At 41.0% G+C, this 24240-nt stretch overlaps 3 protein-coding genes across 6 annotated transcripts; 2 read left to right on the forward strand and 1 right to left on the reverse strand.

Annotated features, from left to right (window-relative positions):
* Window positions 1-1251: 1251 nt before the first annotated feature.
* Window positions 1252-5630, reverse strand: LOC118387007 (interferon-induced protein 44-like). The gene is made up of 7 exons (XM_035775085.2): window positions 5150-5630; window positions 5004-5055; window positions 4645-4840; window positions 4193-4345; window positions 3681-3852; window positions 3269-3369; window positions 1252-3167 (listed from the first exon to the last, which is right to left on the reverse strand). The coding sequence occupies exons 1-7, from the start codon at window positions 5628-5630 to the stop codon at window positions 2967-2969; spliced, it is 1356 nt and encodes a 451-aa protein (XP_035630978.1). The 3' UTR covers window positions 1252-2966.
* Window positions 5631-5842: 212 nt separating this feature from the next.
* On the forward strand, window positions 5843-11381 carry LOC118387008 (interferon-induced protein 44-like). 2 transcript variants are annotated; one of them, XM_035775087.2, is made up of 7 exons: window positions 5843-5910; window positions 6707-6737; window positions 7611-7806; window positions 10052-10204; window positions 10467-10638; window positions 10769-10869; window positions 10982-11381. In XM_035775087.2, exons 3-7 carry the CDS (start codon window positions 7690-7692, stop codon window positions 11201-11203), a joined length of 765 nt encoding a protein of 254 aa, XP_035630980.1. In that variant the 5' UTR covers window positions 5843-5910; window positions 6707-6737; window positions 7611-7689; the 3' UTR covers window positions 11204-11381. The 2 variants fall into 2 exon arrangements, with proteins under 2 accessions (XP_035630980.1, XP_035630979.1); XM_035775086.2 differs by lacking the exon at window positions 5843-5910 and adding an exon at window positions 5917-6608.
* Window positions 11382-13179: 1798 nt separating this feature from the next.
* LOC118387009 (phospholipase ABHD3-like) lies at window positions 13180-22249 on the forward strand. 3 transcript variants are annotated; one of them, XM_035775091.2, is made up of 10 exons: window positions 13182-14629; window positions 14823-14949; window positions 15498-15658; window positions 15807-15989; window positions 16218-16263; window positions 16523-16635; window positions 16816-16989; window positions 17151-17199; window positions 17333-17498; window positions 19762-22249. In XM_035775091.2, the coding sequence occupies exons 2-10, from the start codon at window positions 14830-14832 to the stop codon at window positions 19965-19967; spliced, it is 1218 nt and encodes a 405-aa protein (XP_035630984.1). In that variant the 5' UTR covers window positions 13182-14629; window positions 14823-14829; the 3' UTR covers window positions 19968-22249. The 3 variants fall into 3 exon arrangements, with proteins under 3 accessions (XP_035630986.1, XP_035630983.1, XP_035630984.1); XM_035775093.2 differs by lacking the exon at window positions 14823-14949 and having other exon boundaries at window positions 13180-14217; XM_035775090.2 differs by having other exon boundaries at window positions 13181-14949.
* Window positions 22250-24240: the final 1991 nt, after the last annotated feature.

The following is a 24240-nucleotide window of genomic DNA, read 5'->3' on the forward strand; positions in this document are numbered from 1 at the left end:
CTCCCTCTGTACTGGTACAAATCTACTACTCACACCTCTCCTCTCAGGAACCCTCCCTCTGTACTGGTACAAATCTACTACTCACACTACTCCTCTCAGGATCCCTCCCTCTGTAATGGTACAAATCTACTACTCACACCTCTCCTCTCAGGAACCCTCCCTCTGTACTCTGAAAACCTCAACCTGCCTTTCTTGCATGGGACATTTTGGATCCCCAGCCCCATGGGCACCCCTACAATTAACAAATACCACAACTTTTCCCCAATGCTACGCATTCCTTTGTCTCATGCCCTTCTGCACACTTCTCACATCTAGGAACTTCCCTCCTACACACTGGTGCCACGCGCCCATAAGCTTGACACATGTAACAACTTAATGTATTTGGTATAAAAGCTCGTACAGGATAACTTATATATCCTAACATCAATTTGTTGGGCAAAGACTCAACATCAAAATTCATAAGAATTTGTCTTAATCATTGTCATTGTCTTAATCTATATTACGGATTGCCTCTTATCCACTTGTCGTCCCCTTATGTCGTAGTTAGTACATCTCAATTGTCATTAGAAACCACATTTGTTTAATCAAGTCAGCCATATCAGCTATGTTTTGTTAAAAAGCAGTAAATGAGACTGAATTAACTGTTTCGCTGCCAGACAAGGCTCCGCTGATAGCCAGGTGTAGCAGTGGTAATAAGTTAGGGCCTACAAAAAGCTGTCCTAACAGTTTGTGGGCACCATTTGTCACCTTTATAGTGCAAGGAATGTTTCGTGTTGTGGCTTTGCTGGCATGTATTCCACTTGTTTATTTTTTGCCCCACCAAGATTTACATGCTAAAATCACCACTGTGGTCCATCATTGGAAACCTAAATGTCAAAGTGGCCACTTATTGAAGGGTCATACTGTTAAATGGTATCACTCCATTTATAGTAGCACCAACTGTGTTACTACGCAGCCTACAAGGAAACATTGTAAGTCCTGTAAAAAAAACGTATCAACCCACTTGCTCTTACTGATCTGTGTTCTCTTTTGAATGTTTCTTCAAGATCCTGCAGGGAAAGGACGAGTGTGGCATCGAATCAGAGATAGTGGCTGGGATCCCACGACTTAAGAAGAGTCCAGGCTTATCCCCAGGACTGGGGTCGACTCAGAACTGTCGTCCATTTAAAATAAAATTGTCTTCAGTTTATGAAGTGGAAATAATAAAACATTCAGTATTTTTTACTCTTGTGTGTAAAACCTAGGAATATCTTTGGAACAAGTAGACATTTTATTGAAATACATATTTTTTTTAACATTTTCATATTTCCAATGATCAGAAGCACGTTGATGGCTAGCTGTTAAGTACAAAACAATAGTTTGTTCTACATTTTTATATTGCAATGACTATTATGTTGACTGTACTCCAATGGCGAGTTGTTTAAAATAACCTAAGAGGCATTAGGAGGTTTCAACAAAAACTGAGTTAATGACATTTGAAACAGAGCAGAAAAAAACAACAATGGTGAAAGACAGTATCTTGAAAAATACCAACCTATGAACCCCATTTAAATCCATGAGAAAGCTCACAGTACCATTTAAAGACATACATAGACATTACAAACATCTTCTAATGACCGATGTTGGGGAAGTAAAGCGTTACTTATTCAGAAAATATTTCCCCACCGTTTCCATGATCTGATCTGGACTTGTTTCGTCATTTGGTCCTCCGGCGAGCGGAGAAAGCTATTTGGAGAATTGTCACGACAGCTGTCAATAAAAATTGATAGAGGGCGCACCTCTGATATTTGCCATTGATCGCTTCTGTGATAGCAAATCCAGTAGAGGGTTTCACCGTCTCGTGGCAAGTGTGCGCTCTATGCAATGGTCGCACTGGCGGCATATTGCGATTGAAAAGGAAACACAGAGGTTTTGCTTATATAATAGGCTCGGTTGTGCAACAACATCCATTTCATTGGATGACATAAATAGTAGATTCCTATTTTTCTACCTTTATTTTTGAATTAGTTTAACTTTCCCAATGCGAGGGAATTTATCTGACAGCAGACTCTCTTAAAATGATTTCCCTGTTCCAAATTATCCATCTTCATGAAATGATTCAGCAAATAGCATGGTCTGCTCGTAGTTCTGTATGTATGCCTAGTGCCTATGCATATAGACTATAAATTACCATTGCGCATTGTTTCGACAGACTTTCAATTTTATGATCAGTGCGCTGGAATATGGCTGCAGCTTGTGGATTATCAATTTGTACAATTAGTTTTATATCAAGTCAAAGGAGGACACATGGAATGATTGATTTAGATGGTAGAATTTACAGAAAAGTAGGGCTATATTTTCTTGATTTTAAAATGGATGAAAACAACAATGCTTAGCCTACATCTCACCAGTGGAGGCTGCGGAGGGGAGGACTATTCCTTATAATGGCTGGAACCGAACAAATTAAATGGCATCAAATGCATGGAACCATGTGTTTGATGTATTTGATACCATTGCACTTACTCCTCTCCAGCCATTACCACAAGCCCGTCCTCCCCAATTAAGGAGCCAACAACCTCCTGTGCATCTCACAGTGCATAAAAAGGTTGTCTTGTGTGAGAGGCTACCTATAATTTGGTATAAATCTTCAATGCAAACATAAATACATCAGTGAATAGATCAGACTACACCACTTAGGAAATAGTTGTGACCAAGATGTTCCTGATTGGGTTGAAGGAGAGAAAAAAATAATTAGATGAACCTATCTTTTGTAGAGTGTGCGTGGCTTACCTCCCTCCCTCTGAGGCTCAGAAAGTTAAACAAACTATAAGGTTTTGAGATATATTTTCATAAAAGCAACACAAAGTAATATAACAAGTAATGCGTTACTTTCATGTAATATTACCTTTTCAAGTAACTACTCCCAACACTGCTAATGACACATGCATTGCAGCACAACACCTTTCTACCCAGTTACTTATCAAACATTAAACCGTCACTGGACTGGCATCTGCAGGGGTTGAAGGGCAGTAATCCTCAAATGTGTCATCCACAGCTTGGAGAATGTGATGAACTGCACTCAGCAGCAGGATGTCAGTGTTGCAGCTCACAGACAACTCACTGGAATAGTTCTTAACTGGAAGCACATAGGACACTGGCAAACCCACCACCTCTGCTGCCTTCTGCATCTGTGGCACAGCAAAACATAAGATTGAAGATGGATTGCAGATATAATGGTTTTACAACACATTATGCTACACCTAATCTTCAACTTTTGAAGTAGGCCTACCTTCTCCTGTAGGATCCGGCTGGAGTAGACAAACTTCACATCCTCTTGGACGGCATGACACATCTGGTCCACATGGGTCAACAGAACCACCTGGGGGATGTCTGGAGAGGACGGTGTCATATAGATGTAGGATCTTAATTGTATCACTCTTTTGCTGCTGAGAATGTTCCTGCACAGCAGGAAATGAAAACTTCTAGTGCATTTGAGTTTTAAAAAGTCTTCGGAAGTTTGTAATTTCCACGTTGACATTTCAGACTGATTTGCCTTATGTAAATTGTATCAACCTCTGCAAAAATGTGCATTAATTATAATCCACATAATAATTCACATTTCCTGCTGTAGCAAACCGGCTCAAATTAAGATCCTACATCTGGATACAGTAGTCAATGTGTGTGTGTTTCTGAAATCTCACCTAGGTCTGAGATTTCAGCTTGAAGTGTCCTCAGTGTCTCTGTAAGGTCATCACTGGTGGTCATGACTTGGCAGGCATTCAAAACAAACACCGCACAATGGATTTGGTCATTTACCGATGGAACAGGTCTGTAACCTGAAGTCTCAGCTTTGATGGGCGATTCACTTTGAAACTATTGTGTTGGACAATGTCATTGTGTTGCCATAAAAAGCAAACAGAACAAATTAATTAATATTGTTACGATCCAGTAATGAGCCATGTTATAATTCCCACAAAGCGGGTTAACCCTATTGACACAATTCAACCCAGTGGCCTGGGTTCACGGCCCTGTCCCTATGTTAGCTATAATGTGTGTATGTTGGTTACAAAGTGAATAATATGCATAACATGTTAATAATATAACATCTTCAGTAAAATATTACATGGAGGTTCCTTTGATCTTTATCCCAAGCAAGGCTAGGAATCATCATGAAGACATTGCTACTCCCAGAAAGAGAACAAATGCTACCTACCTTGTGTCCCTCGGGAGCGTGCCCGTTGATGACAGCCAGTGCGTCTGGGACGGTCAGGCCAGTCGTCTCACCGTCCCCCAGAGCCAACACATCACACAGGGTCAGAGCTGTGGGCTTCCCTCCTCTCTCTGACCGGATGTCATATGACTTTAGCTGGGTAGATAGAGAGAGGACAGACAATGTTGTCAGTCTTTTGTAAGAGACAAACTCAGACAATGACCCTCAAAAAGACAAACATACAGTATATCCATAGATGAAAGGGGAGTATCTTTTTTATATATCCCTTCCCATCCACAGGGCAGGTCCTCACATTCAGAGACTGATATGGTCCAGATGTTCTCAAGCATCAAGCATTTCTATTGTCTGTTACAAATGTTACTCCTTAGCTTTCTATCTCTGTCAAGGCATTATCAAACTTATATGCTAAAAACTCTTTGTTACAGACACTATACCTTCTTGATGAAGCCCTTTGTTGCAGTGCCAATAAAAGGCAGGAGAAGGACTCTTCCGAACATCACAGATCTGACAGAGTTGATGAAGCTGGATTTTCCTGACCCAGGAGGACCCATCAGCAGAACTCTGACTTGGTTCAGAGACTGGCAGGCCGGTTTGAAGGAGACCAGATTCTTCCTCAGTGACCCCCTCTCTCTGATAAAATGGGACATAATAGAACGAGTTGTAATATTACATCAGACAGCCTGCAGACGGCTTTTAGACCACCAATACTAAGCCACAGACTAGCCTCTACTGGTGTAGAACAGATTACTTTGTTATTGATAGATTCAGGAAATTAATTTCCAATGTGACCTACTTCTCAGTCCACGACAGCTCCCTCCAAGGGTTCAGCAGCACATCTCCAACACCTTGAACATAAAAATAACAAACAATTACAGTAGGCCTAGACTACATTTTCAGAGAGTACATTTAATTCATCACATTGTATTGGGGCAGAATTACTTTGAATGCGATGCAACTCCACAACCATGAAGGGCACCTCAAACTCGTCACTCCAATCGGTGGGTGTGTAGGTATCATCGAACCCCACATCAACACAGAGTGTTTGGTCCTTATTGCTGTAAATGTTTAGGCAACCCCCAAAGCCTATTTTTTCTCTATTAAAAATGATTGAATTACGGTGCTTCACGACAGGAAAGACGTTTGCTTTTTGATGGTCTATTTCGAAGACAAATGCCCCTCTGTCCTCTTTGCAATAAAAACCAGGTCGTTTACTCATATATCCCCCCTTCATCGTGCCGGATTCCAAATAAACGATTACGACGAATCTTCCCTCTTGATCGAATTTAGAAATCAAATCGCTCATATTAAATCCATGGTGGGGCACCTTGTAGAGCAGGTGAAGTCGGACAGGTTCGGGAAAAAACTGTAACAACTGTTTCTCGCCCCCCAAATCCAGTGCAGATACGGATGCATGGGCCATGGAGAAATCAAGCGGAGATAACTAGCCTGCTACGAAGTCGACGAGCTATATGCAAATCAAATATGTGTGCCTATTTCCAAACGTGGTCTAGTTTTGTAAAAATGTCCGCACCGAAATCAATAATGGTCTCACTGTGGAATGGCCATATCCACATATGCCTAAATAACTGACTATCGAAAGTGAGATATTCCACAAAAACGAAATTTACTGTAGCCCAACCCACATTTACTGTGCACAAAACAACTGCGCCTAAAGGACCGGACGTGAAGGCATTGGGAGGGTGAGCAATTCTTAAAGAACTATTATATTTTCATGGTAGCCTAGGGTGGGTTGGCTAATATTTTGTGATTGGTGACAGGTTTCATTTCTCTGAAACACTCTAGGCCTACTATTGATTTGGTGCGGGTTCGTAGGCTATCCATTAAACCGGCACAGAAATAAGACTTGGAATTATCTTATTTGCATAGCTGTAGTAGATTTCGTGAAGTCTAGTGACATCGCGTTTTTTAATGGCTTCAGTAGTAGCTGCATTGAGTTTGGAGCAAGAGACGCATTTGTTGAAGCTCCTTCCCGAACCTGCCCAACTTCACCTGCTCTACAAGGGAAGCCACCATGGGTTCTACATGCATACGTTGAGATCTAAATTTGACAAAGAAGGAAGATTCGTTGTAATAGTGTATTTCACATCTGGGGATGTAAAGGGGGGTTACCTGAGTAAATCGTCTGATGAGAGTAAGGACCAAGACGCATTTGCCTTCGAAATAAACCATCAAGAAGTAACACACTTCCCTGTTCTGGATGACTCTAAGGCGACGCATTTTTCAACCTCTATGTCAAATGGTTGCTTGAAGTTTGGGGATTGTCTAAAGTTGTACACCGAGAATAGATCCATTTGTGTGGAATCGTGGGATATTATGTATCACCGGGATAGTTGGTCGGAGCCGGTGTACCTGGATGTTGAGCTGTATCGAGTTGGAAGTAAATATAACTACTCGCCACCCAAATTAGTTTTTAATTTCTGTCATTATTGTACTGTTATTTGTACTGATTATGCTCTTATTCATTTTATATTCAAGGTGCACGGAGGGAGCTGCCATGGACTGAGGAGTAGGTCACATTGTGAATTAATTTACGGAGTCCAATATTCATTAACTTTAAGCAGTCTGCTTCTGCTATGACAACTAGAAACACTATTTGAAGCCTGATGCAGACCTGGGTGCAAATACTATCTAAGGTTTTTCAATTACTTTTACATAGACTACATTTCAAAGTAAGTTTTAGGATATATTTTCTTAGAAAAGCTGTTGAATATTTGGAAATGTATTTGAAAATACTCATACATTGACAAATGTATTTTCAAAGACATTTGTATTTGAACCCAGGTCTGTTTGGTGCTAGGGGTATTTTAAATATATTTGGAAACAAGTAGCCTATTTGAAAATAGTTTCAAATAGTCATTATAGGAAAAATTGTTTGCAAATACATAGAAAATAAGTCATTAAAATACAAATACTTAAGCATGTCTTTGAACCTGGGCTGTCAAACAGGAAAATTGTTTTATTGAGTTATTTGCAGGATTTGCTGGGATTTAATTGTGATTAATGGTCAATTCTGTATTTGCTCAAATTGAGCTGTTATTTACAATTTTCCATGCAAAAAAACATTACAAGTATATTGACGTCTGATGTTGTCTAAAGTAACTACCAAATTAGGTACATTTAGAAAGCACATTTTCTTTAACCTCAGTGTCAACTAGTTTTTACATGGCATTGTACATTTTAGCTGTATAGATCTATTTTGGATGTTTAGAGTATTTCCAACGCTTTCAGACAATGCGATTAATCACAATAAAAAAAAATTGTGCACTAAATTACAAAATGTTAACTTGAGTTATCTGATTAACTTTGATGGCACTTATTTCAATCCAGGTCTGATCTGATGTAATATTATGACTATTTCTGTGCAATTCCATTTCACCAGAGGGAGGGGGTCACTGAGGAAGAATCTGGTCTCCTTCAAACCGGCCTGCCGGTCTTTAAACCGGGTCAGAGTTCTGCTGATGGGTCCTGCTGGGTCAGGAAAATCCAGCTTCATCAACTCTGTCAGATCTGTGATGTTCGGAAGAATCCTTCTCCTGCCTTTTATTGGCACTGCAACAAAGGGCTTCATCAAGAAGGTATAAAGTAAATAATCTGTAACAAGGAGTATTTTGCATGATACAAACAGTGACTGGTGAAGGTCTACATACCCATTGCACAGTCTTCACATTTTGCTGCCTTAAAATGTAATCTGAAAAGGGATCCACTTATTTATTTTCCTGTCGATCTACACAACCTAATCTACATTATTTTATACACCACAAAAATATAAACGCAACATGTAAAAAGATCCCAGAAATTTTCTGTATGTAGAAAAAGCTGATTTCTCATAAATTTTGTGCACAAATTTGTTTACATCCCTGTTAGTGAGCATTTCTCCTTTGACAAGAAAATCCATCAACCAGAAATATGTGGCATATCAAGAAGCTGATTAAACAGAATGATCATTACACAGGTGCAACTTGTGCTTGGGACAATTAAAGGCCACTCTAAAATGTGCAGTTTTATCACACAACACAATGACACAGATGTCTCATGTTTTGAGAGAGCGTGCAATTGGAATGCTGACTTCATGAATGTCCACCAGAACTGTTGGCAGAGAATTAAATGTTAATTTAAGTCGCCTCCAGCGTCATTTTTGAGAATTTGGCGGTATGTCCAACTAGCCTCACAACTGCAGACCACGTGTAACCACGCCAACAGGAAATTATGTGGATTATAATTTATATACATTTTTTGTAGGGGTAGATACATTTAGTAAAATTGTTGAAATTGTTGCACGTTGAGTATATATTTTTGTTCAGTATAATTTTCCAAACTACTAAGAAATACAAAATGAGGATGCATTGATTGCTTTTGTCGTGACTTGACTTTAAAATTCATCTGAAGACTGTTATTTATCTAATTAACTAAGTATGTTTAATTGTTACCTGATTAACTTAATCATGTAACAATTAACTCATTAGGATTTGGGGCACCACAAGAGCAGTTTTTTAAAGAGTTACCATCTCCCGAATTAAACTCTGAAAGGTGTTAACCTATCACATCATATAAACAGTCAACTTATTAATCATAACCTCGTCTCATATCATCATTCTGAACAGTCGTAACCTCCTTGCATCTGCAATAACCCAAGCCTTATTTATGATTTAGCACTACACAAATTGGTTTAATTATTTATTTACTAGCTGATTAACTCGGGAATACAGGATAAACATACACACTCTGCACCTGTTATTGACTGGAGACGTAATAACGCTGAAAACAGACCCCTAGTGGAATGACAACAATGTTGATGCTTGTTAAAGAAGAGATGGAGAGAGAGGGACAGGGACACTTAACATTGGTACATTCAGAAAGTACTCTCACCTACAGTAACCATATACTTTGCACACAAACCGCCACCCGCTTTGAGTAAGAAATGATGAATGTATTTACGTGAAATGCCTGGGTTCGCCGGGGGTCTCTTGGTGAACAGGGCAGCCTTGGAAAGGGGTTTGGGCCTTTTCGCGGCACGCTTGTAAGGCTTTGATAGTCCGAAATGGTTCCAACAAGTCTTCTATTGTTGTCCTTCTTTGTCGCTGTCCAGTATCCGGTGACTTGTCGTGAAGTCCTGAACAGAACTACAGAGTTGACTTTCCTTCCATTCACTCTTGAAGAGGCTTCTTTGAAGATAGGCTAGCCAGCCGTATCGATGGTTTGAGCTGAGTAATAGGATAGTCCTATTTCAATTCACTTTGGAATTTTCTTAACCCATCATTTATATAGTTTGCTCAAAAGGGGCGGTTCTGGCAGGCTGGCACGCTCCCTGACCTCACTCCGGGCGGTAACTACTCAGTATGTAAATATTATGGAAAACAATTCTCTTACAGCTTGTCAAAATACATCCCTCTCTTAACAAAAACACTTTCATCATCTTTCATATTACATGCACAACGCATAGTATGGAAACTTTGTATATGTAGTTAGTATACTTTCCAAGTTACAGTATTTCCTTTATAACATGTTTAATATTACATTTTAAGGCAGAAAATGGGAAGACTGCAAGTGGTATAGACTCACTAGCATCTTTAAGATACTGTACATAGTGCCTTGACTGAGATAGAAACCCAATGAGTATAATTTGTAGCAGACAGAGACATGCTTGATGTTTGGGAACATCTGGAATTCCATATCAATGTGTTCATGAGTGTGAGGACTCGCCCTGTGGTTGGGAAGGATGAGGACATGTGTGTTAGGTATGTCTGTCTCTTTAGCAGTCATCTGTGTTTGTCTAAAAAAAACATGCTCTCAAAACACTGTCCGCTCTCCTTATCTACCCAGCTGAAGTCGTATGACATCCGGTCAGAGAGAGGGGGGAAGCCCACAGCTCTGACCCTTTGTGATGTGTTGGCTCTGGGGGACGGCGAGAGGACTGGCCTGACTCTCACAGACGCACTGACTGTTATCAAGGGATATGCCCCCGAGGGACATGATGTATGGTATTACCTATCTAAATGTAACAATACAATCAAGATTTTAAAAACCCTTAGTCTTACTACTGAGGATAAATATCAGAAAAGATGGGCCTATATTGCTTGCTACGGTTTGTCCACATTTGACACATGTAAACTTGGAAGGCCTACTTTTCAAATGTTTTATTGTTGATGCTGTTATAACCAACTTTGATAAATATACTAAATGTACAGTATCTGTTTTGTTTGCTTCTCATCAATAAAATGATTCTCCCACACAATAGTTTCAAGGTGAAGCGCCCATCAAAGCTGAGACTCCAGGTTACAGACCTGTTCCATCGATAAATGACCAAATCCATTGTGCGGTGTTCGTTCTGAATGCCTGCCAAATCATGTACACCAGTGATGACCTTACAGAGACACTGAGGACACTTCAAGCTGAGATTGCAGACCTGGGTGAGCTCATCCCAAAACTTCAGAGGGCAATTTTGATATCAGTTGATGTTATGTTTAACTGCATATCATAGCTATAACTGATTCCTCTCTCTCACTCTCTCCCTCACACACATGACACCGTCCTCTCCAGACATCCCCCAGGTGGTTCTGTTGACCCATGTGGACCAGGTGTGTCATGCCGTCCGAGAGGATGTGAAGTTTGTCTACTCCAGCCGCATCCTACAGGAGAAGGTAGGTTAAGTAATTCAAACGTTTTAATCAATTTAGATTCACTCAATAATATGATGGAACAGTATTTTTAATGTTTTATTTGCAATCTATCATATGTTTTGCTGTGCCACAGATGCAGAAGGCAGCAGAGGTGGTGGGTTTGCCAGTGTCCTATGTGCTTCCAGTTAAGAACTATTCCAGTGAGTTGTCTGTGAGCTGCAACACTGACATCCTGCTGCTGAGTGCAGTACATCACATTCTCCAAGCTGTGGACGATACATATGAGGAAAACCACCCTCCCACCACTGCAGACGCATCTGCAGAACCTCCATCTGCAGAATTTCACCATTGGTGAGAAATCATGTGCAGTTGTTTATTGTGATTGGATAATGTTTTCTTTGTTTTCTTTTGGGTGTAATTTTTTTCTCTCTAGATGTTGGAACCTACCTATGTTTATTAGGTTTAAAAATAACAAGTTAATTCAAGTGAGACAAAGTATATTGTTGTACAATAAACCAATGAGAAGATGACAATGTCTGTTAGATTTTATGTTGGCCTATTGTATACTTTGAAACAGTGACGTGGATGCCAGTGGTTCCCTACAAAATGTACAAATAACATACACTATTTTTTTCCTTCAATTTGCAAGAGTCTGCATCTATCTCACTGGAGAAAGCATCCGAGCGAGTTAAACAGCGCCCCTCTGTCTCTGGAGCCCATCTAACTGATGCTGTCTGGTCCAAAAAAATTATATTGTTGCCACCCGTAGCATTGAATGCAAGGGAATCCAGTGAGAATTTGGCCTCCCTTGATATTTTTTGTTTTGACAATAACAGCCAAGTGTTGAGCTAAACTGAGCGAGCTCAACTGTGAATGGTTCTGGCACACCAAAGAAAAGTGTCAAGGGAAGCCAGTTTGGATTTGGCTTCCCACCCATCACATCAAGCCAAATGTCATTGACAGAATTGAATTGTTGCAACTAGTGTTGTCCTCCGGTCAGATAAAATTGGCCCTTTCCTAAATTAGCCATGGACAGAGATAAGAATTTGGACTTGTGGTTTTACTTAATTTTAAGTACTGGCCAATGATTATAACAGCGATTCTGATCCAAACATAAATTCATACATTGTGCCTCCGGCCTGAGAGGATATAAGTTCAATATGTAGGTAGATTTAGTAGGCTAAAGTTAGGGAAAGGATTAGGGTGAGTACATTTTTTTCTTCTAAGTACATTTGACAAAAGCTGGGGGGGTGTATGTGTGGACCGTGATAATTCCTTATTGATGTGGATAGCGAGGAACTTGAAGCTCTCGGGCTGCTTTGGAGCGCAGAGGGGCCTGAGCCCCTGATCCTGCCAGGATACAGATGGATGATGTAGATAGCCCACATAGGGGATTCACACTTGGTGTTTCAATAGAGCTTCAGTTGAGTAACATTACTCAAAATGTCAGTTGTAATTGCACCTGCATGAAAAATCTTCATATTTGTTTTCTTAGTGCTGCCTGAGTTAGAATATCCCACGATAAGCTGCAGACCATACTATTTACCAAGAGAGATTTCATCTATATTTTTCGTAGCTGTCTATTTACCGCTACAAACCGATGCTGGCACTGACTGCACTCGAACTGTGTTGGGCCATAAGCAAACAAGAAAATGCACATCCATAGTCAGCGCTCCTAGTGGTCAGTGATTTTAATGCAGGGAAACTGAACTCCTTACCTAATTTTTACCAGCATGTCACCTGTGGATCTAGAGGTGAAGAAAAACTCAAAATCACCCTTATTACAGACACAGAAATACAAAGCCATGTATTTTCCAAATCTGACCATAACTCTATCCTCCTGACTCCTGCTAACAAGCAAAAACTGAAACAGGAAGTACCAGTGACTCTCTCCTTACATTTAAAGTGCATGCTGCCACCTACAGTGATGGAATGTATGATCTATCATGATCTTCTCAATTCTGTACTACCATGAAAATAAAATTATAAACCAAATGAATTGCTAATTTCACCCAGAAGCACCAGCCCCGACAGTAGGTCTACTTACTACAAGTACATCCATGTCAGCTCCATCAGTCCACACTGTATTTCTAACAATCTGTTTTACGGCATCTGCATATGATACATCATGACTGATCCTATATCGCTGAACCTCTAGCCTCTCTCTGTACCTGGCATCCACCAAATGCTGCAGTGTTCTCCCCCACAATTCAGCATTTAACCTTCACATTGCTCCCACATTCACTGTAATCATGCACTCCTTCACACATGTTTTCTTTCCTTTACACTGAGCAGCTACATGTCCCATTCTTTGGCATTTAAAACACTGCAGTGCATATGGGACAAATTATATAACATTGCAACTAAGGAATCCGATCTGACTTTCTCAGACCTCAGCATCACTAATAAGCTTTCAATTATTTGACCCTCTTTCCTACTGATCAATCTTTTGGCCTCAATCACTCTGCCTCCCTTCACATTTTCTTCAATATCATCTGTGGACATAGATATTGAGACCCCAGTGATGACTCTCCTCAATCTAGAATATGCACCAGGGACATGGATTTTAATCACCTTCCCATTTTCCATTTTCAGATTCTTCTCTTGCTGAGCCTGGCTACCACACAATATTAACACTACCATTTCCAATGAACCAAGCTAATTTCACTTCACCCACCTTTCTCTACGACATTAGTTAGTCAGATAGGGTGTAAGTGAGGCCCTCTTGTCTCATCAAACACTATCACCACTTTCCACCAACACATCATTACTCTTGCTTCCTACCTTGACCCTTATGCTTTCTTTACTAGACCGCCAATGCTTTCTGTATCATGATCTCTCTTCTTCCTGTTTTTCCACTACCGACCATTCACGTCCTACCATCAACACTGACACCCATATTGTTCTCAATCCAGCACAGCTGTTGCTTCACCAACTTTTCCTCCATTCCGTGCTCACTACTCGCTGCCATTTCCAACCTCTCGTCCCAATTGCCTCCTCTCTTCAATTATCTTGGACCTTTTTCAAAAGGAGGCCAGAGAGGACTGAGGAGAGAAAGCGCAGAAGTTGAGTAGTCTAATTGAGAAAAGGCCTGTCTCTCAATCCCCATCCCACCCCAGCCCAACAGTTGGAGATATTGCATTAGCTAGCTAACTGCTGAGCTGCAACATAATTCCAAAGAAGAAGAACGGATGAGTCGACAAGGGCAGAGAAATACAATAACGGTGCCGACCCGGAACTGAGTTGTTGCTTTTTATTCGATTGATTCAATTTAAATTAAAACGAATTCGTTGCAGAATTACCAAGTTTGACACGAATAGAGGAGAAGATAACACCCGAAAGGCGCATCTTTAGATGTTTCTTGTCAAGGCAGGTTTACGGACAGCTGCATTATTTGGAGGGTGCCCTAGTGACATTAGCTAGCTAGGCTATGTAACTGTTTGTGACGCCGACTGACTTATATGTTATTGTTAACGTTTAATGTTTTTTTTTGTGTGTATTCGTCCACGATTTGCGTTTACTGGGAGTAGTGAGCGAGTTTCTCTGGATGTAGGCTATACCAACGAGGTTTTCTCCCAGGATCATCTTGCCAAAGCAGGCCAGAGTTGCTACTTTGTTTCAATTTTTTTTGCAGTCAGTAGGCTATCAGTGTTTGAGAATCTCCACCTAACTTCCCCACTTTTGATTGACTCTTGAAACATTGTTGACCTTCTGTCACAAGCTGCTAAAACGCGGACCCGGTTACGTTGTAACCTGAAGGGCATCTCGTTGATAAGAAACCGTACGTATCTGTTCTGTAACTGCTGTGACAACGTTTCGCTTTGATATATATATATTTTTTACTAGGCTTAACTCTATTAATAGGCACTCTGTAGCTAGTAAGAGTCTAAACGCCCTCGGAACTCTGTACGTTGACATTCTGCCTCCGCAAATCCCCCCCTGACGAGTGTGTTTGCATTCGTGTGTCATCACAGCACTGTCATGCTGCTGTCTCACTCCGACCTATGGAAAGTGTGTTTGGAGAACATCTACAGACCCTACACGGTGGTCCTCGCCACCATCACCGCTGCCCTGTACTACCTCTGGGGCCGTGAGGGCCAGGTCAGTCGCTCGGCCAGAGACTAGCTGCCTTCGGGGTACTGTCTTCTGGCTTTGAGAGCATGTGCCTCTTGAGCTCCGTCTCATTTAACCTCTAGTATTTTACTCTTGAGTGCTTCATACCTCTATCTGCAGGCACTTGCATTATGTCCATCCCTCACCTTAGTTTTTAGAGCAGGTTGTAAGAACCAAATAAGTTAGCATCCAATATTGTATAGATATTGGACTTGATACCCCTATCGGATATAAATTAGGCCTGCACCCTGTAAGATATGCTTTCATCCACTGTTCCCCAGCACCTTTTACTCATATGCAGTTTTGTTCCATTGCCCAACCACTACAGCTCGCAGAATATATGTCCCACAGTGTGTGATTGTCTGTTTGGTTGTCTCTGCTTATTCCACACTGTTTTCACACATTTCCATCATCTCTTTCATTCTCCCTCTGTCTCTCTCACACCCACACTTACTCCTGTACACATCTTTGATTAGTCCCTTTTGCTTAAACACACACATGCTCACATACCCATGTCCTCTCTCTCTCACCCTCAGACACCAGTCCTGGTGTGTAGCGATGCATTCCGTGTGTTCCTACAGAGGCACTGCCCCGTGGTGGCTGAGCCCTTCAGCCCTACTCCCTGGTGCTGGGGAGGCCGGCTGCAGACACTGGTCAGAGTGCTCATCAAGTCCAGTCCCCAGGTCGACTACAGGAAGTAAAACAACCCAGAACCCACAACTTCCTTCCTTCCTCTCTACCCATAACCTCTCTAGTCATCTGCACATTGGGCCAACCTACTGTATACCATTTGAAACGGTATTCAGTTAAAAGACTAACCCTCCTGTCTCCTCCACTATCCTCAGTGAGTTGATCAGGACGGCTGACGGAGGTCAGATCTCTCTGGACTGGGTAGATAACGGGGACAGCGCTGCCTACCCAGAATGCTACTCTCGTCCCACAGTGCTCATCCTGCCGGGCCTCACAGGGAACAGTCGTCAGACCTACGTCCTCCACGCCGTCAGCCAAGCCACCCGCCGCGGATACAGGTCAGCCTGAGAGGCCATGACCTTTCACTTTACCTGTCATGCTATATGGAATCCTTGGTTTAATCTCGAATACGTTCTTGTTGATTCTGGATTGGACTAGATTGATTTTACAGTGCAGTATGGTAGCTTGACTGTCATCTGGAGTTGAGAAACACCGACATGGGGCTCTTTGTCACTGTGCTGAGGTTTGGAATCTGAGATTAGATCTTTGTCTCTCTGTTTCCCCAGATGTGTGGTCTTCAACAATAGAGGGTTTGGAGGAGAAGAACTACTGGTAAATTTAGGGAATGCCTTTTTAAGTGCACTATCATGCATATTCCACCAGGGTCTGCCACAATGCAATTTTGCAAGCAGTTTGAAAAGACATTATACTTCTGTTCAAAGGTTACATTGCACACAAACATCAAAAATTTAACATAAGGTCTGTGCAGTGCTTCAGACTCGTAGTCTCATCCACATGTCAGCCCATGTCTTCTCTCCCAGTAGACTGATGATCCCAGTCCTGCCCCAGTAACCCCCCCCCTCTCCCCCAGACCCCAATGACCTTCTGTGCGGCGGACACCTCGGACCTGGAGCGGGTGGTCCTCCATGTCAGAGAACTCTTCCCACAAGCCCCTCTGCTGGGCACCGGCGTGTCTCTGGGAGGGTAAGTGCTTAGAAAGGAAGAAAATGCATAGAGGTTATAACTGCTTAAGTCTGTTCATATAGTTTTTTTTCTCCCTCTCTATACACTCTTCTTTCCCCCCATCTTCCATCCTTCTCTTGTCTTTCTCTACCGCTTCTCCTGTCTTCTCCCTCACCCCTCCTATTCCTGACTGTATCACAGCATGCTCTTGTTGAACTACCTGGCTCGTAAGGGTAGTGAGGCAGGGCTTGTTGCCGGCCTCACAATGTCTGTCAGCTGGGACACCCTGGAGTCCTGTGCCTCGCTGGAACAACCAATCAACCGCCTGATCTTCAACCGACACCTCGCCAGCAACCTGTGCCAAGCCATTAACAGGTAAGACTGACTTGTCGTCTAGTTGTTGTGGTATCCATGTACGTGTTGCTGTGAATGTTGTTGCCATGGTTATTGGCCTTTCAAAATTGAACAAGACCTGTCATTACTAGCCTTGGTGTGATTACAACCCAAATATCTGTCTGTCTCTCGCTTTCTCTCAGACACAGGAAGATGTTGGAGACTGTGGTGGATGTGGACCATGTACTAAAGGTAAGAACCAGTTTCATATGGTTTGTCTATGAGGTTCCATATCATTGTGTGTAGAATGAGTGTATTAGTTGTGTGCCGGTGCCCTTTTTTAAAATCTAACTCTCCCTACGCTCCTGTGTGTTTACCCTCTCAGGCACGTACTATCCGGGAGTTTGACGAGCGCTACACTTCAGTCTTGTTTGGCTATAAGTCCTGTCTGGACTACTACCAGGAGGCCAGCCCAAACTACAAGCTTCCCAGGACGACAGTGCCCATTCTCTGCCTCAATGCGGCCGACGACCCCTTCTCCCCAAAACATGGTGGGTACTGCCTGGGTCAAAGGGAGACAGGATTGGGCCTGGGGTATAGATGGTTCTTAATTAGATTAGGGAAGCAGCCCTCAAAGTTGATCATATATACAAAAATATGTGGACACCCCTTCAAATGAGTGGATTTGGCTATTTCAGCCACACCCATTACTGACAGGTGTATAAAATCGAGAACACAACCATGCAATCTCCATAGACAAACACTGGCAGCAGAATGGCCTTACTGAAGAGCTCAGTGACTTTCAACGTGGTACCGCCATAGGATGCCACCTTTCCAATAAGTCAGTTTGTAAAATGTCTGCCCTGCTAGAGCTGCCCCGGTCAACTGTAAGTGCTGTTATTGTGTAGTGGAAACGTCTAGGAGCAACAACCGCTCAGCCGCGAAGTGGTAGGCCACACAAGCTCACAGAACGGGACCGCCAAGTGCTGAAGCGCGTAGTGTGTAAAAATCATCTGTCCTCGGTTACAACACTCACTGCCTCTGGAAGCAATGTCAGCATGAGCTGTTTGTTAGGAGCTTCATGAAATGAGTTTTCCCGTGCACAAAGCGAGTTCCATACAGAAATGATTTGTCAAGATCAGTGTGAAAGAACTTGACTGGCCTGCACAGAGCCCTGACCTCAACCCCATCGAACACCTTTGGGATGAATTGGAATTCCGACTGCGAGCCAGGCCTAATCACCCAACATCAGTGCCCGACCTCACTAATGCTTTTGTGACTGAATGAGCAAGTGTCCGTATACTTCTGGTCATGTAGTGTATATACTGAACAAATATATAATCACAACATTCAACAATTTATTCAATTTTACTGAGCTACAGTTCATATGGGGGAAATCAGTCAATTGATATAAAGTCATTAGGCCTTAATTGATGGATTTCACAGGACTGAGAATACAGATATGCATCTGTTAGTCACAGATACCTTAAAAGAAATCTCATCACGGTATTTCTGTGCATTCAATTTGCCATTGATAAAATGCAATTGTGTTCGTTGTCCGTACCTTTTGTCTGCCCATACCATAACCCCCCGCCACCATGGGGCACTCTTTTCACAACGTTGATATCAGCAAACCGCTCGCCCACACAACGCCATACACGTGGTCTGCGGTTGTGAGGCCGATTGGATGTACGGCGGCTTATGGTATAGAAATGATGTCAAGAACAGCTCAAAAAAGCAAAGAGAAACGACAGTCCATCATTACTTTTAAGACATGAAGGCCAGTCAATCTGGAACATTTCAAGAACTTTTAAAGTGTCTTCAAGTGCAGTCGTAAAAACCATCAAGTGCTATGATGAAACGGCTCTCATGAGGATCGCTGCGTGAATCAAGCTTCATGGTCGAATTGCTGCAAAGAAGCCACTACTAAAAGACACCAATCAGAACAAACTTGATTGGGCCAAGAAACACGAGCAATGGTGGAAGGTGGAATTCTGTCCTTTGGTCTGGAGTCCATATTTGAGATTTTTGGTTTCAACCACCGTGTCTTTGTGAGATGCAGAGTAGGTAAACGGATGATCTCTGCATGTATGGTTCCACCGTGAAGCATGGAGGAGGAGGTGTAGGGGTGCTTTGCTGGTGACACTGTTTGTGATTTATTTAGAATTCAAGGCACACTTAACCAGCATGGCTACCACAGCATTCTGCAGCGATACGCCATCCCAACTGCTTTGCGCTTAGTGGGACTATCATTTGTTTTACAACAGGACAATGACCCAACACAACTCCAGGCTGTGTAAGAGCTATTTGACAAAGAAGGAGAGTGATGGAGCGCTGCATCAGATGACCTGGCCTCAACAATTACCCAACCTCAACCTAATTGACATGGTTTGGGATGTGTTTGACCGCAGAGTGAAGGAAAAGCAGCCAACAAGTGCTCAGCATATGTGGCAACTCCTTCAAGGCTGTTGGAAAAGCATTCCAGTTGAAGCTGGTTGAGAGAATGCCAAGATTGCAAAGCTGTCATCAATGCAAATGGTGGCTACTTTGAAGAATCTCAAATATATATATTTTTGGTTACATGATTCCACATGTTTTTTTAATAGTTTTGATGTCTTCACTATTATTCTACAAAGTAGAAAGTAGTACAAATGTAAGAAAAACCCTTGAATATGAGTAGGCTGTGTCCAAACTTTTGACTGGTGTGTGTATGTGTGATCAATTGTGTGTGATCAATTGTTGGTCTTCATCTAAATGCTTCAAACTGAAATTCTCCTCCTTCTCTCTCACTCCCTTTCTCTTCTCTCTCTTCAGCTCTCCCGGTGGCCCTAGCCAAGCGCCTGCCTAACGTAGCGCTGTTGGTGACGTCCCACGGCGGACATATAGGCTACCTGGAGGGCCTTTACCCGCGTGGGGAGGGCTACATGGACCGCTTGTTCGGCCAGTTCATTCAGGCAGCCTTCGATCACCCAGGGGACCTCAAAGGGGCCTGCAGCATCAAGGAAGAGCTTCTGGATTGATCTCAGACACCCTGGTCATGTGATTCGGTCCTGATTGTTCTGCGACTGACCGATTAACCTCACCGGCATTACCACCCTCTCTTCTTTTTCATCTCAGGTGCTTATCCGTCGACCAATCAGACAGTTTAATGCAATAGACACTCTGACATCATGTAGGTAGGAACTTACAGACGGATGCCTTATATTACTACACACAGAATGAGAATATCTGGTCTTAAACCCATAAGTTTAGTGTTTCAAATGACTTACTGTTGAAATGAATCTGGCACACAAGCCGTCACCCTACTCTCCGACGGTGTCTCGGGGTGATTGGGATATGCAAAATGACACATCCATTCACCCACACACTGTACAGATTACACACTTGTACATGTGTGAAACAAGACAAATATAAGCACCCCCCTCTATTTGAGTTTTTGAATTTCACCCTTACTACTTCCTGTCATAATAAATCACATTGGCTTAGACGATGTAAACAAGGACATGAATAGATCACTCGCATTCAGTCTTCAAAAAGACAAGAAAGGGAAACGTTCATTTAAAATATTTCGCCTTGAACTGATGTTTAATTATGACTTAAGCAACTGATTATGTTAGAAGAATACACTTAGCTTATCACACAACACACAAATACTGGAAAAACTTGAATGAAAAGTTTATTTTAATCTTGTTTTTAAGCTACTTGGGTTTTATTCTCATATATATATTAGTCATGTGATTGTAATTGTGGTTAGCATACACAATAAAAATACATGGAAATGTCTATGTATAACGTATTTTAGTTAATACTTCTATATCATGTTGGTCAAGTAAATTTAAATTTAGGAGATAATTGAAATTTCAGTTAAGTGGAAGTGCAATTTATTTTCAATTAGGATTTTTTTCATTGAATTGGAATTTTGATTCACATCCAGATTTGACTGAACTGAAATTGAATTTTGACCTCATCTGATTCCACCACAAAGAGAACAGATAAAATATTTTGAACATGAAGGAATGTTGTTATAAAATATACACGGTATGTATTACGTATCTGTGTAAAGGCTATATCGGAGAATGTATCAAATGCAAGCTGTCTAAGACTTGCCTTACCGTTGGTCGTATCTCAGCCCGGACAGTGTGTTTGACAAAGTAGTATTTTTATCATCAAAAGTGTTGGAGATTGTTTTTGACTTTCTTGCAACATCCAAACCCAAGTTGGTAGGTCTATGATGAAGTTTTTCACAATTCCATTTCAAAACCATCTGGGATTTCCCACACATTCCACAACATAGTTGTGTATACGTTCATGTGCATGATATGACACAGAAAATCTATATCTTTATTTGCCTATAAATTACTGTACACATAGGCTAGACATACAAAAGTAAAGGAGAGCAAATTGCTATCAGAAATGTATGCTGGCTGTCCTCTTGGTTTACAAATACAAGTGTAAAATCCCCGATTGTTTCATTTGGACCAGTACCACTATACTAGCTATGCTATTTTAAATACAGCCTATGTTTGATAATTATTCTTGTGATTTTTGGTTGTTTATTTGATTTGCAGTATTTTGTTAAACTGAGGATGCACACATAAAGCTCTGAGATTGTCTAAATTATAATCAAATTTAAGATGCCGTGTAAGCTCTGACCTTTCCCAAGGACTAAACTATTTAATTTCGATGTGGGTCCAAGGGTGAGTGACAACTCAGTGGTTTAAACCTCGGGAAAGCTCACATTTGATTTTATTTCTTTGTTCTGGACGATTGTCTCACGCTTTGACTTGTTTGAAATTTGCACACAATTGTAAAAGTTTGAGTAAATCTGTTTTATGATTATGGACTATACTGTACAGAATGTCTTGTGGTTATGTAACAGTTATCGGTAATATTGCACAATGTGTGTCATGACAATGGATCAACTATGTCTGTCTGTTTGTCTATCTTGCACTGAGTCACTGACTAAAGTAGTTACGGTAAAACAGGAAGATGGTGTGATGTTGTTTTTATGACGCTGCCATGACGATCACCAGCAGTACCCTCCTCTCCCATCACCACCCTATTAACTCTTATACATGTGTTATTACTCAGTAATAACAGCCACTGGGACAAGACTGCCTGGACCTTGTGGGGGAAGGCCCAACATACACCACTATACCTGCTGCACTGCAATGATAATGTGATTGCAATAATAATCTATTGTAACTTTTTTGTGACCTTCCATTGTTCTTTTCTGTTGTTACCATGCCGCTAATTTAAATATTTTATCTGTATTCCTTAATAAAAACAAAAACAGTTGTTATTTCTGTCGATATTCAGTTATAAGGGGCTTTCCCAGGTAAAGAGGATGTTAATTATTCATTTCCTAGACATATCTGACTTTATCTTAATCACTGCTGTAATTATCTCAAATGAGAGCAGAAATTCACCTTAGTTTGTTTGGTTGTCTTTATTATACCACTGTGTCGGTCTCAGTGGTAAAACTAATAACAGTTATTGTTGGTGTTCCAGGTCTAAACCTCTCATCTTGGCGCCAAACTCAGGTCATTAATGTAGTTACGCGTAGAAATTGATTAACAGGATGGGTATCAATAATTAACTTAAGACAATAAAAATCCCCAGTCACAATGTGAACCCTTCAGCCTCATTTAGATGACTTTAATGATGCTGGGCTGGAAACGATCCAATGGCTGCCCGGTGGCTTTGTGTGGAAACAGCACCTGATAAAGTAGGGGGAGGTTTTCCCACCTCTTGTTTTCCTCTCTGCATAAATCTAATCTGTTTATTGTACGATAAATGACATTTCTGCTGGTTGAAACTGGTGGTTGAAAGTCACTTGTGGTGTTTTTTGTAATGTGCTGTTATGGTTTTCCCTAACTTTGACTCTTTTCTATCACTCCCATCTTTAAAACCTGCTCTGGCACATTTTAGTGCTAATACAATGTGGGTATTAATCTCTGTTTTAGCGCACATGAAAAAACAATTTACTCTAGAACAGTAAGGTGCGTACTATAGAATTGTATAGTAAACTGTACAGTGGTATACTGTAGAATAATATACTACACACCATATTTTTCCATGGGGAATGGGGGACATTTATTAACGAAATAAAATGTCCCTGGAGGTCAGGGATCTCCCAGATAGCATTAGAACAGGTCATAGGCATTGGTAAAATGTGTAGAATTGCAAGAAATTAGCTTTAAAGGACGAATTTGGAAACAAACATCTTTCCATATCTTTTGATATTTGTTTCATTAGTCCATTGTTGATATAGTCCTTAAATGTTTTGCCTGTCAGTAATCAAGTTTTCAAGATGTATAACTTTCAAAATACAGAAATACAGCTGGTATGATGCATTTTGCATCACATAAGGGTGCGTTTTGCATCATACCGGCTCTATTTCTTTACTGTGAAAGTTATATATCTTGAAAACTTGATTGCTGACATGCAAAAAGTTGTGGAACTACTGTATATCAGCAATGGACCAATTATACAAACACCAAGTATATTTTTAGTGTAAAGTACTTAAGGATAAATTGTTTTTGGGGAATCTGTACTTCACTATTTTTCTTTTTGACAACTTTTACCTTTACTTCACTACATTCCTAAAGAAAATAATATACTTTTTACTCCATACATTTTCCCCGACACACAAAAGTACTTGTTACATTCTGAATGCTTAGCAGGTCAAGAAAAAGGTTCAATTCACACACTTATCAAGAGAACATCCCTGGTCCTCCCTACTGCACCTGATCTGGTGGACTCACTAAACACAAACGCTTCATTTGTCAGTTATGGCTATCCTAAAATAAATTAAAAAACAAGAATAGTGCCATCTGGTTTTCTTAATATAAGGAATTTTTAATTATTTACACTTTTAATTTGACTTTTGATACAAAGGTAGGTTTTAGCAATTACATTTACTTTTGATACTTAAGTATATTTAAAAACAAATACTTTTAAACTATAGTTACACAGGAGGAAATTTATTTGGTGACTTTCAATTTTACTTGAGTCATTTTCAGTTAAGATATCTTTACTTTTAGTCAAATATGACAATTGGGTACGTTTTTCACCACTGGTTGGAGGTCATTCCACTTATCCTTCCACTTACATTGTGTTTTCAAAATATCCCTCCATATACAGTAGAAGTCGGAAGTTTCCATACACCTTAGCCAAATACATTTAAACTCCGTTTTTCAAAGTTCCTGACATTAAATCCTGGTAAAAACTCCCTGTCTTTGGTCAGTTAGCATTTGGAAATTGCTCCCAAGGATGAAACAGATTTGTGGA

This window comes from Oncorhynchus keta, chromosome 8 (genome assembly GCF_023373465.1).
Source record: "Oncorhynchus keta strain PuntledgeMale-10-30-2019 chromosome 8, Oket_V2, whole genome shotgun sequence".
Lineage (NCBI taxonomy): Eukaryota > Metazoa > Chordata > Actinopteri > Salmoniformes > Salmonidae > Oncorhynchus > Oncorhynchus keta.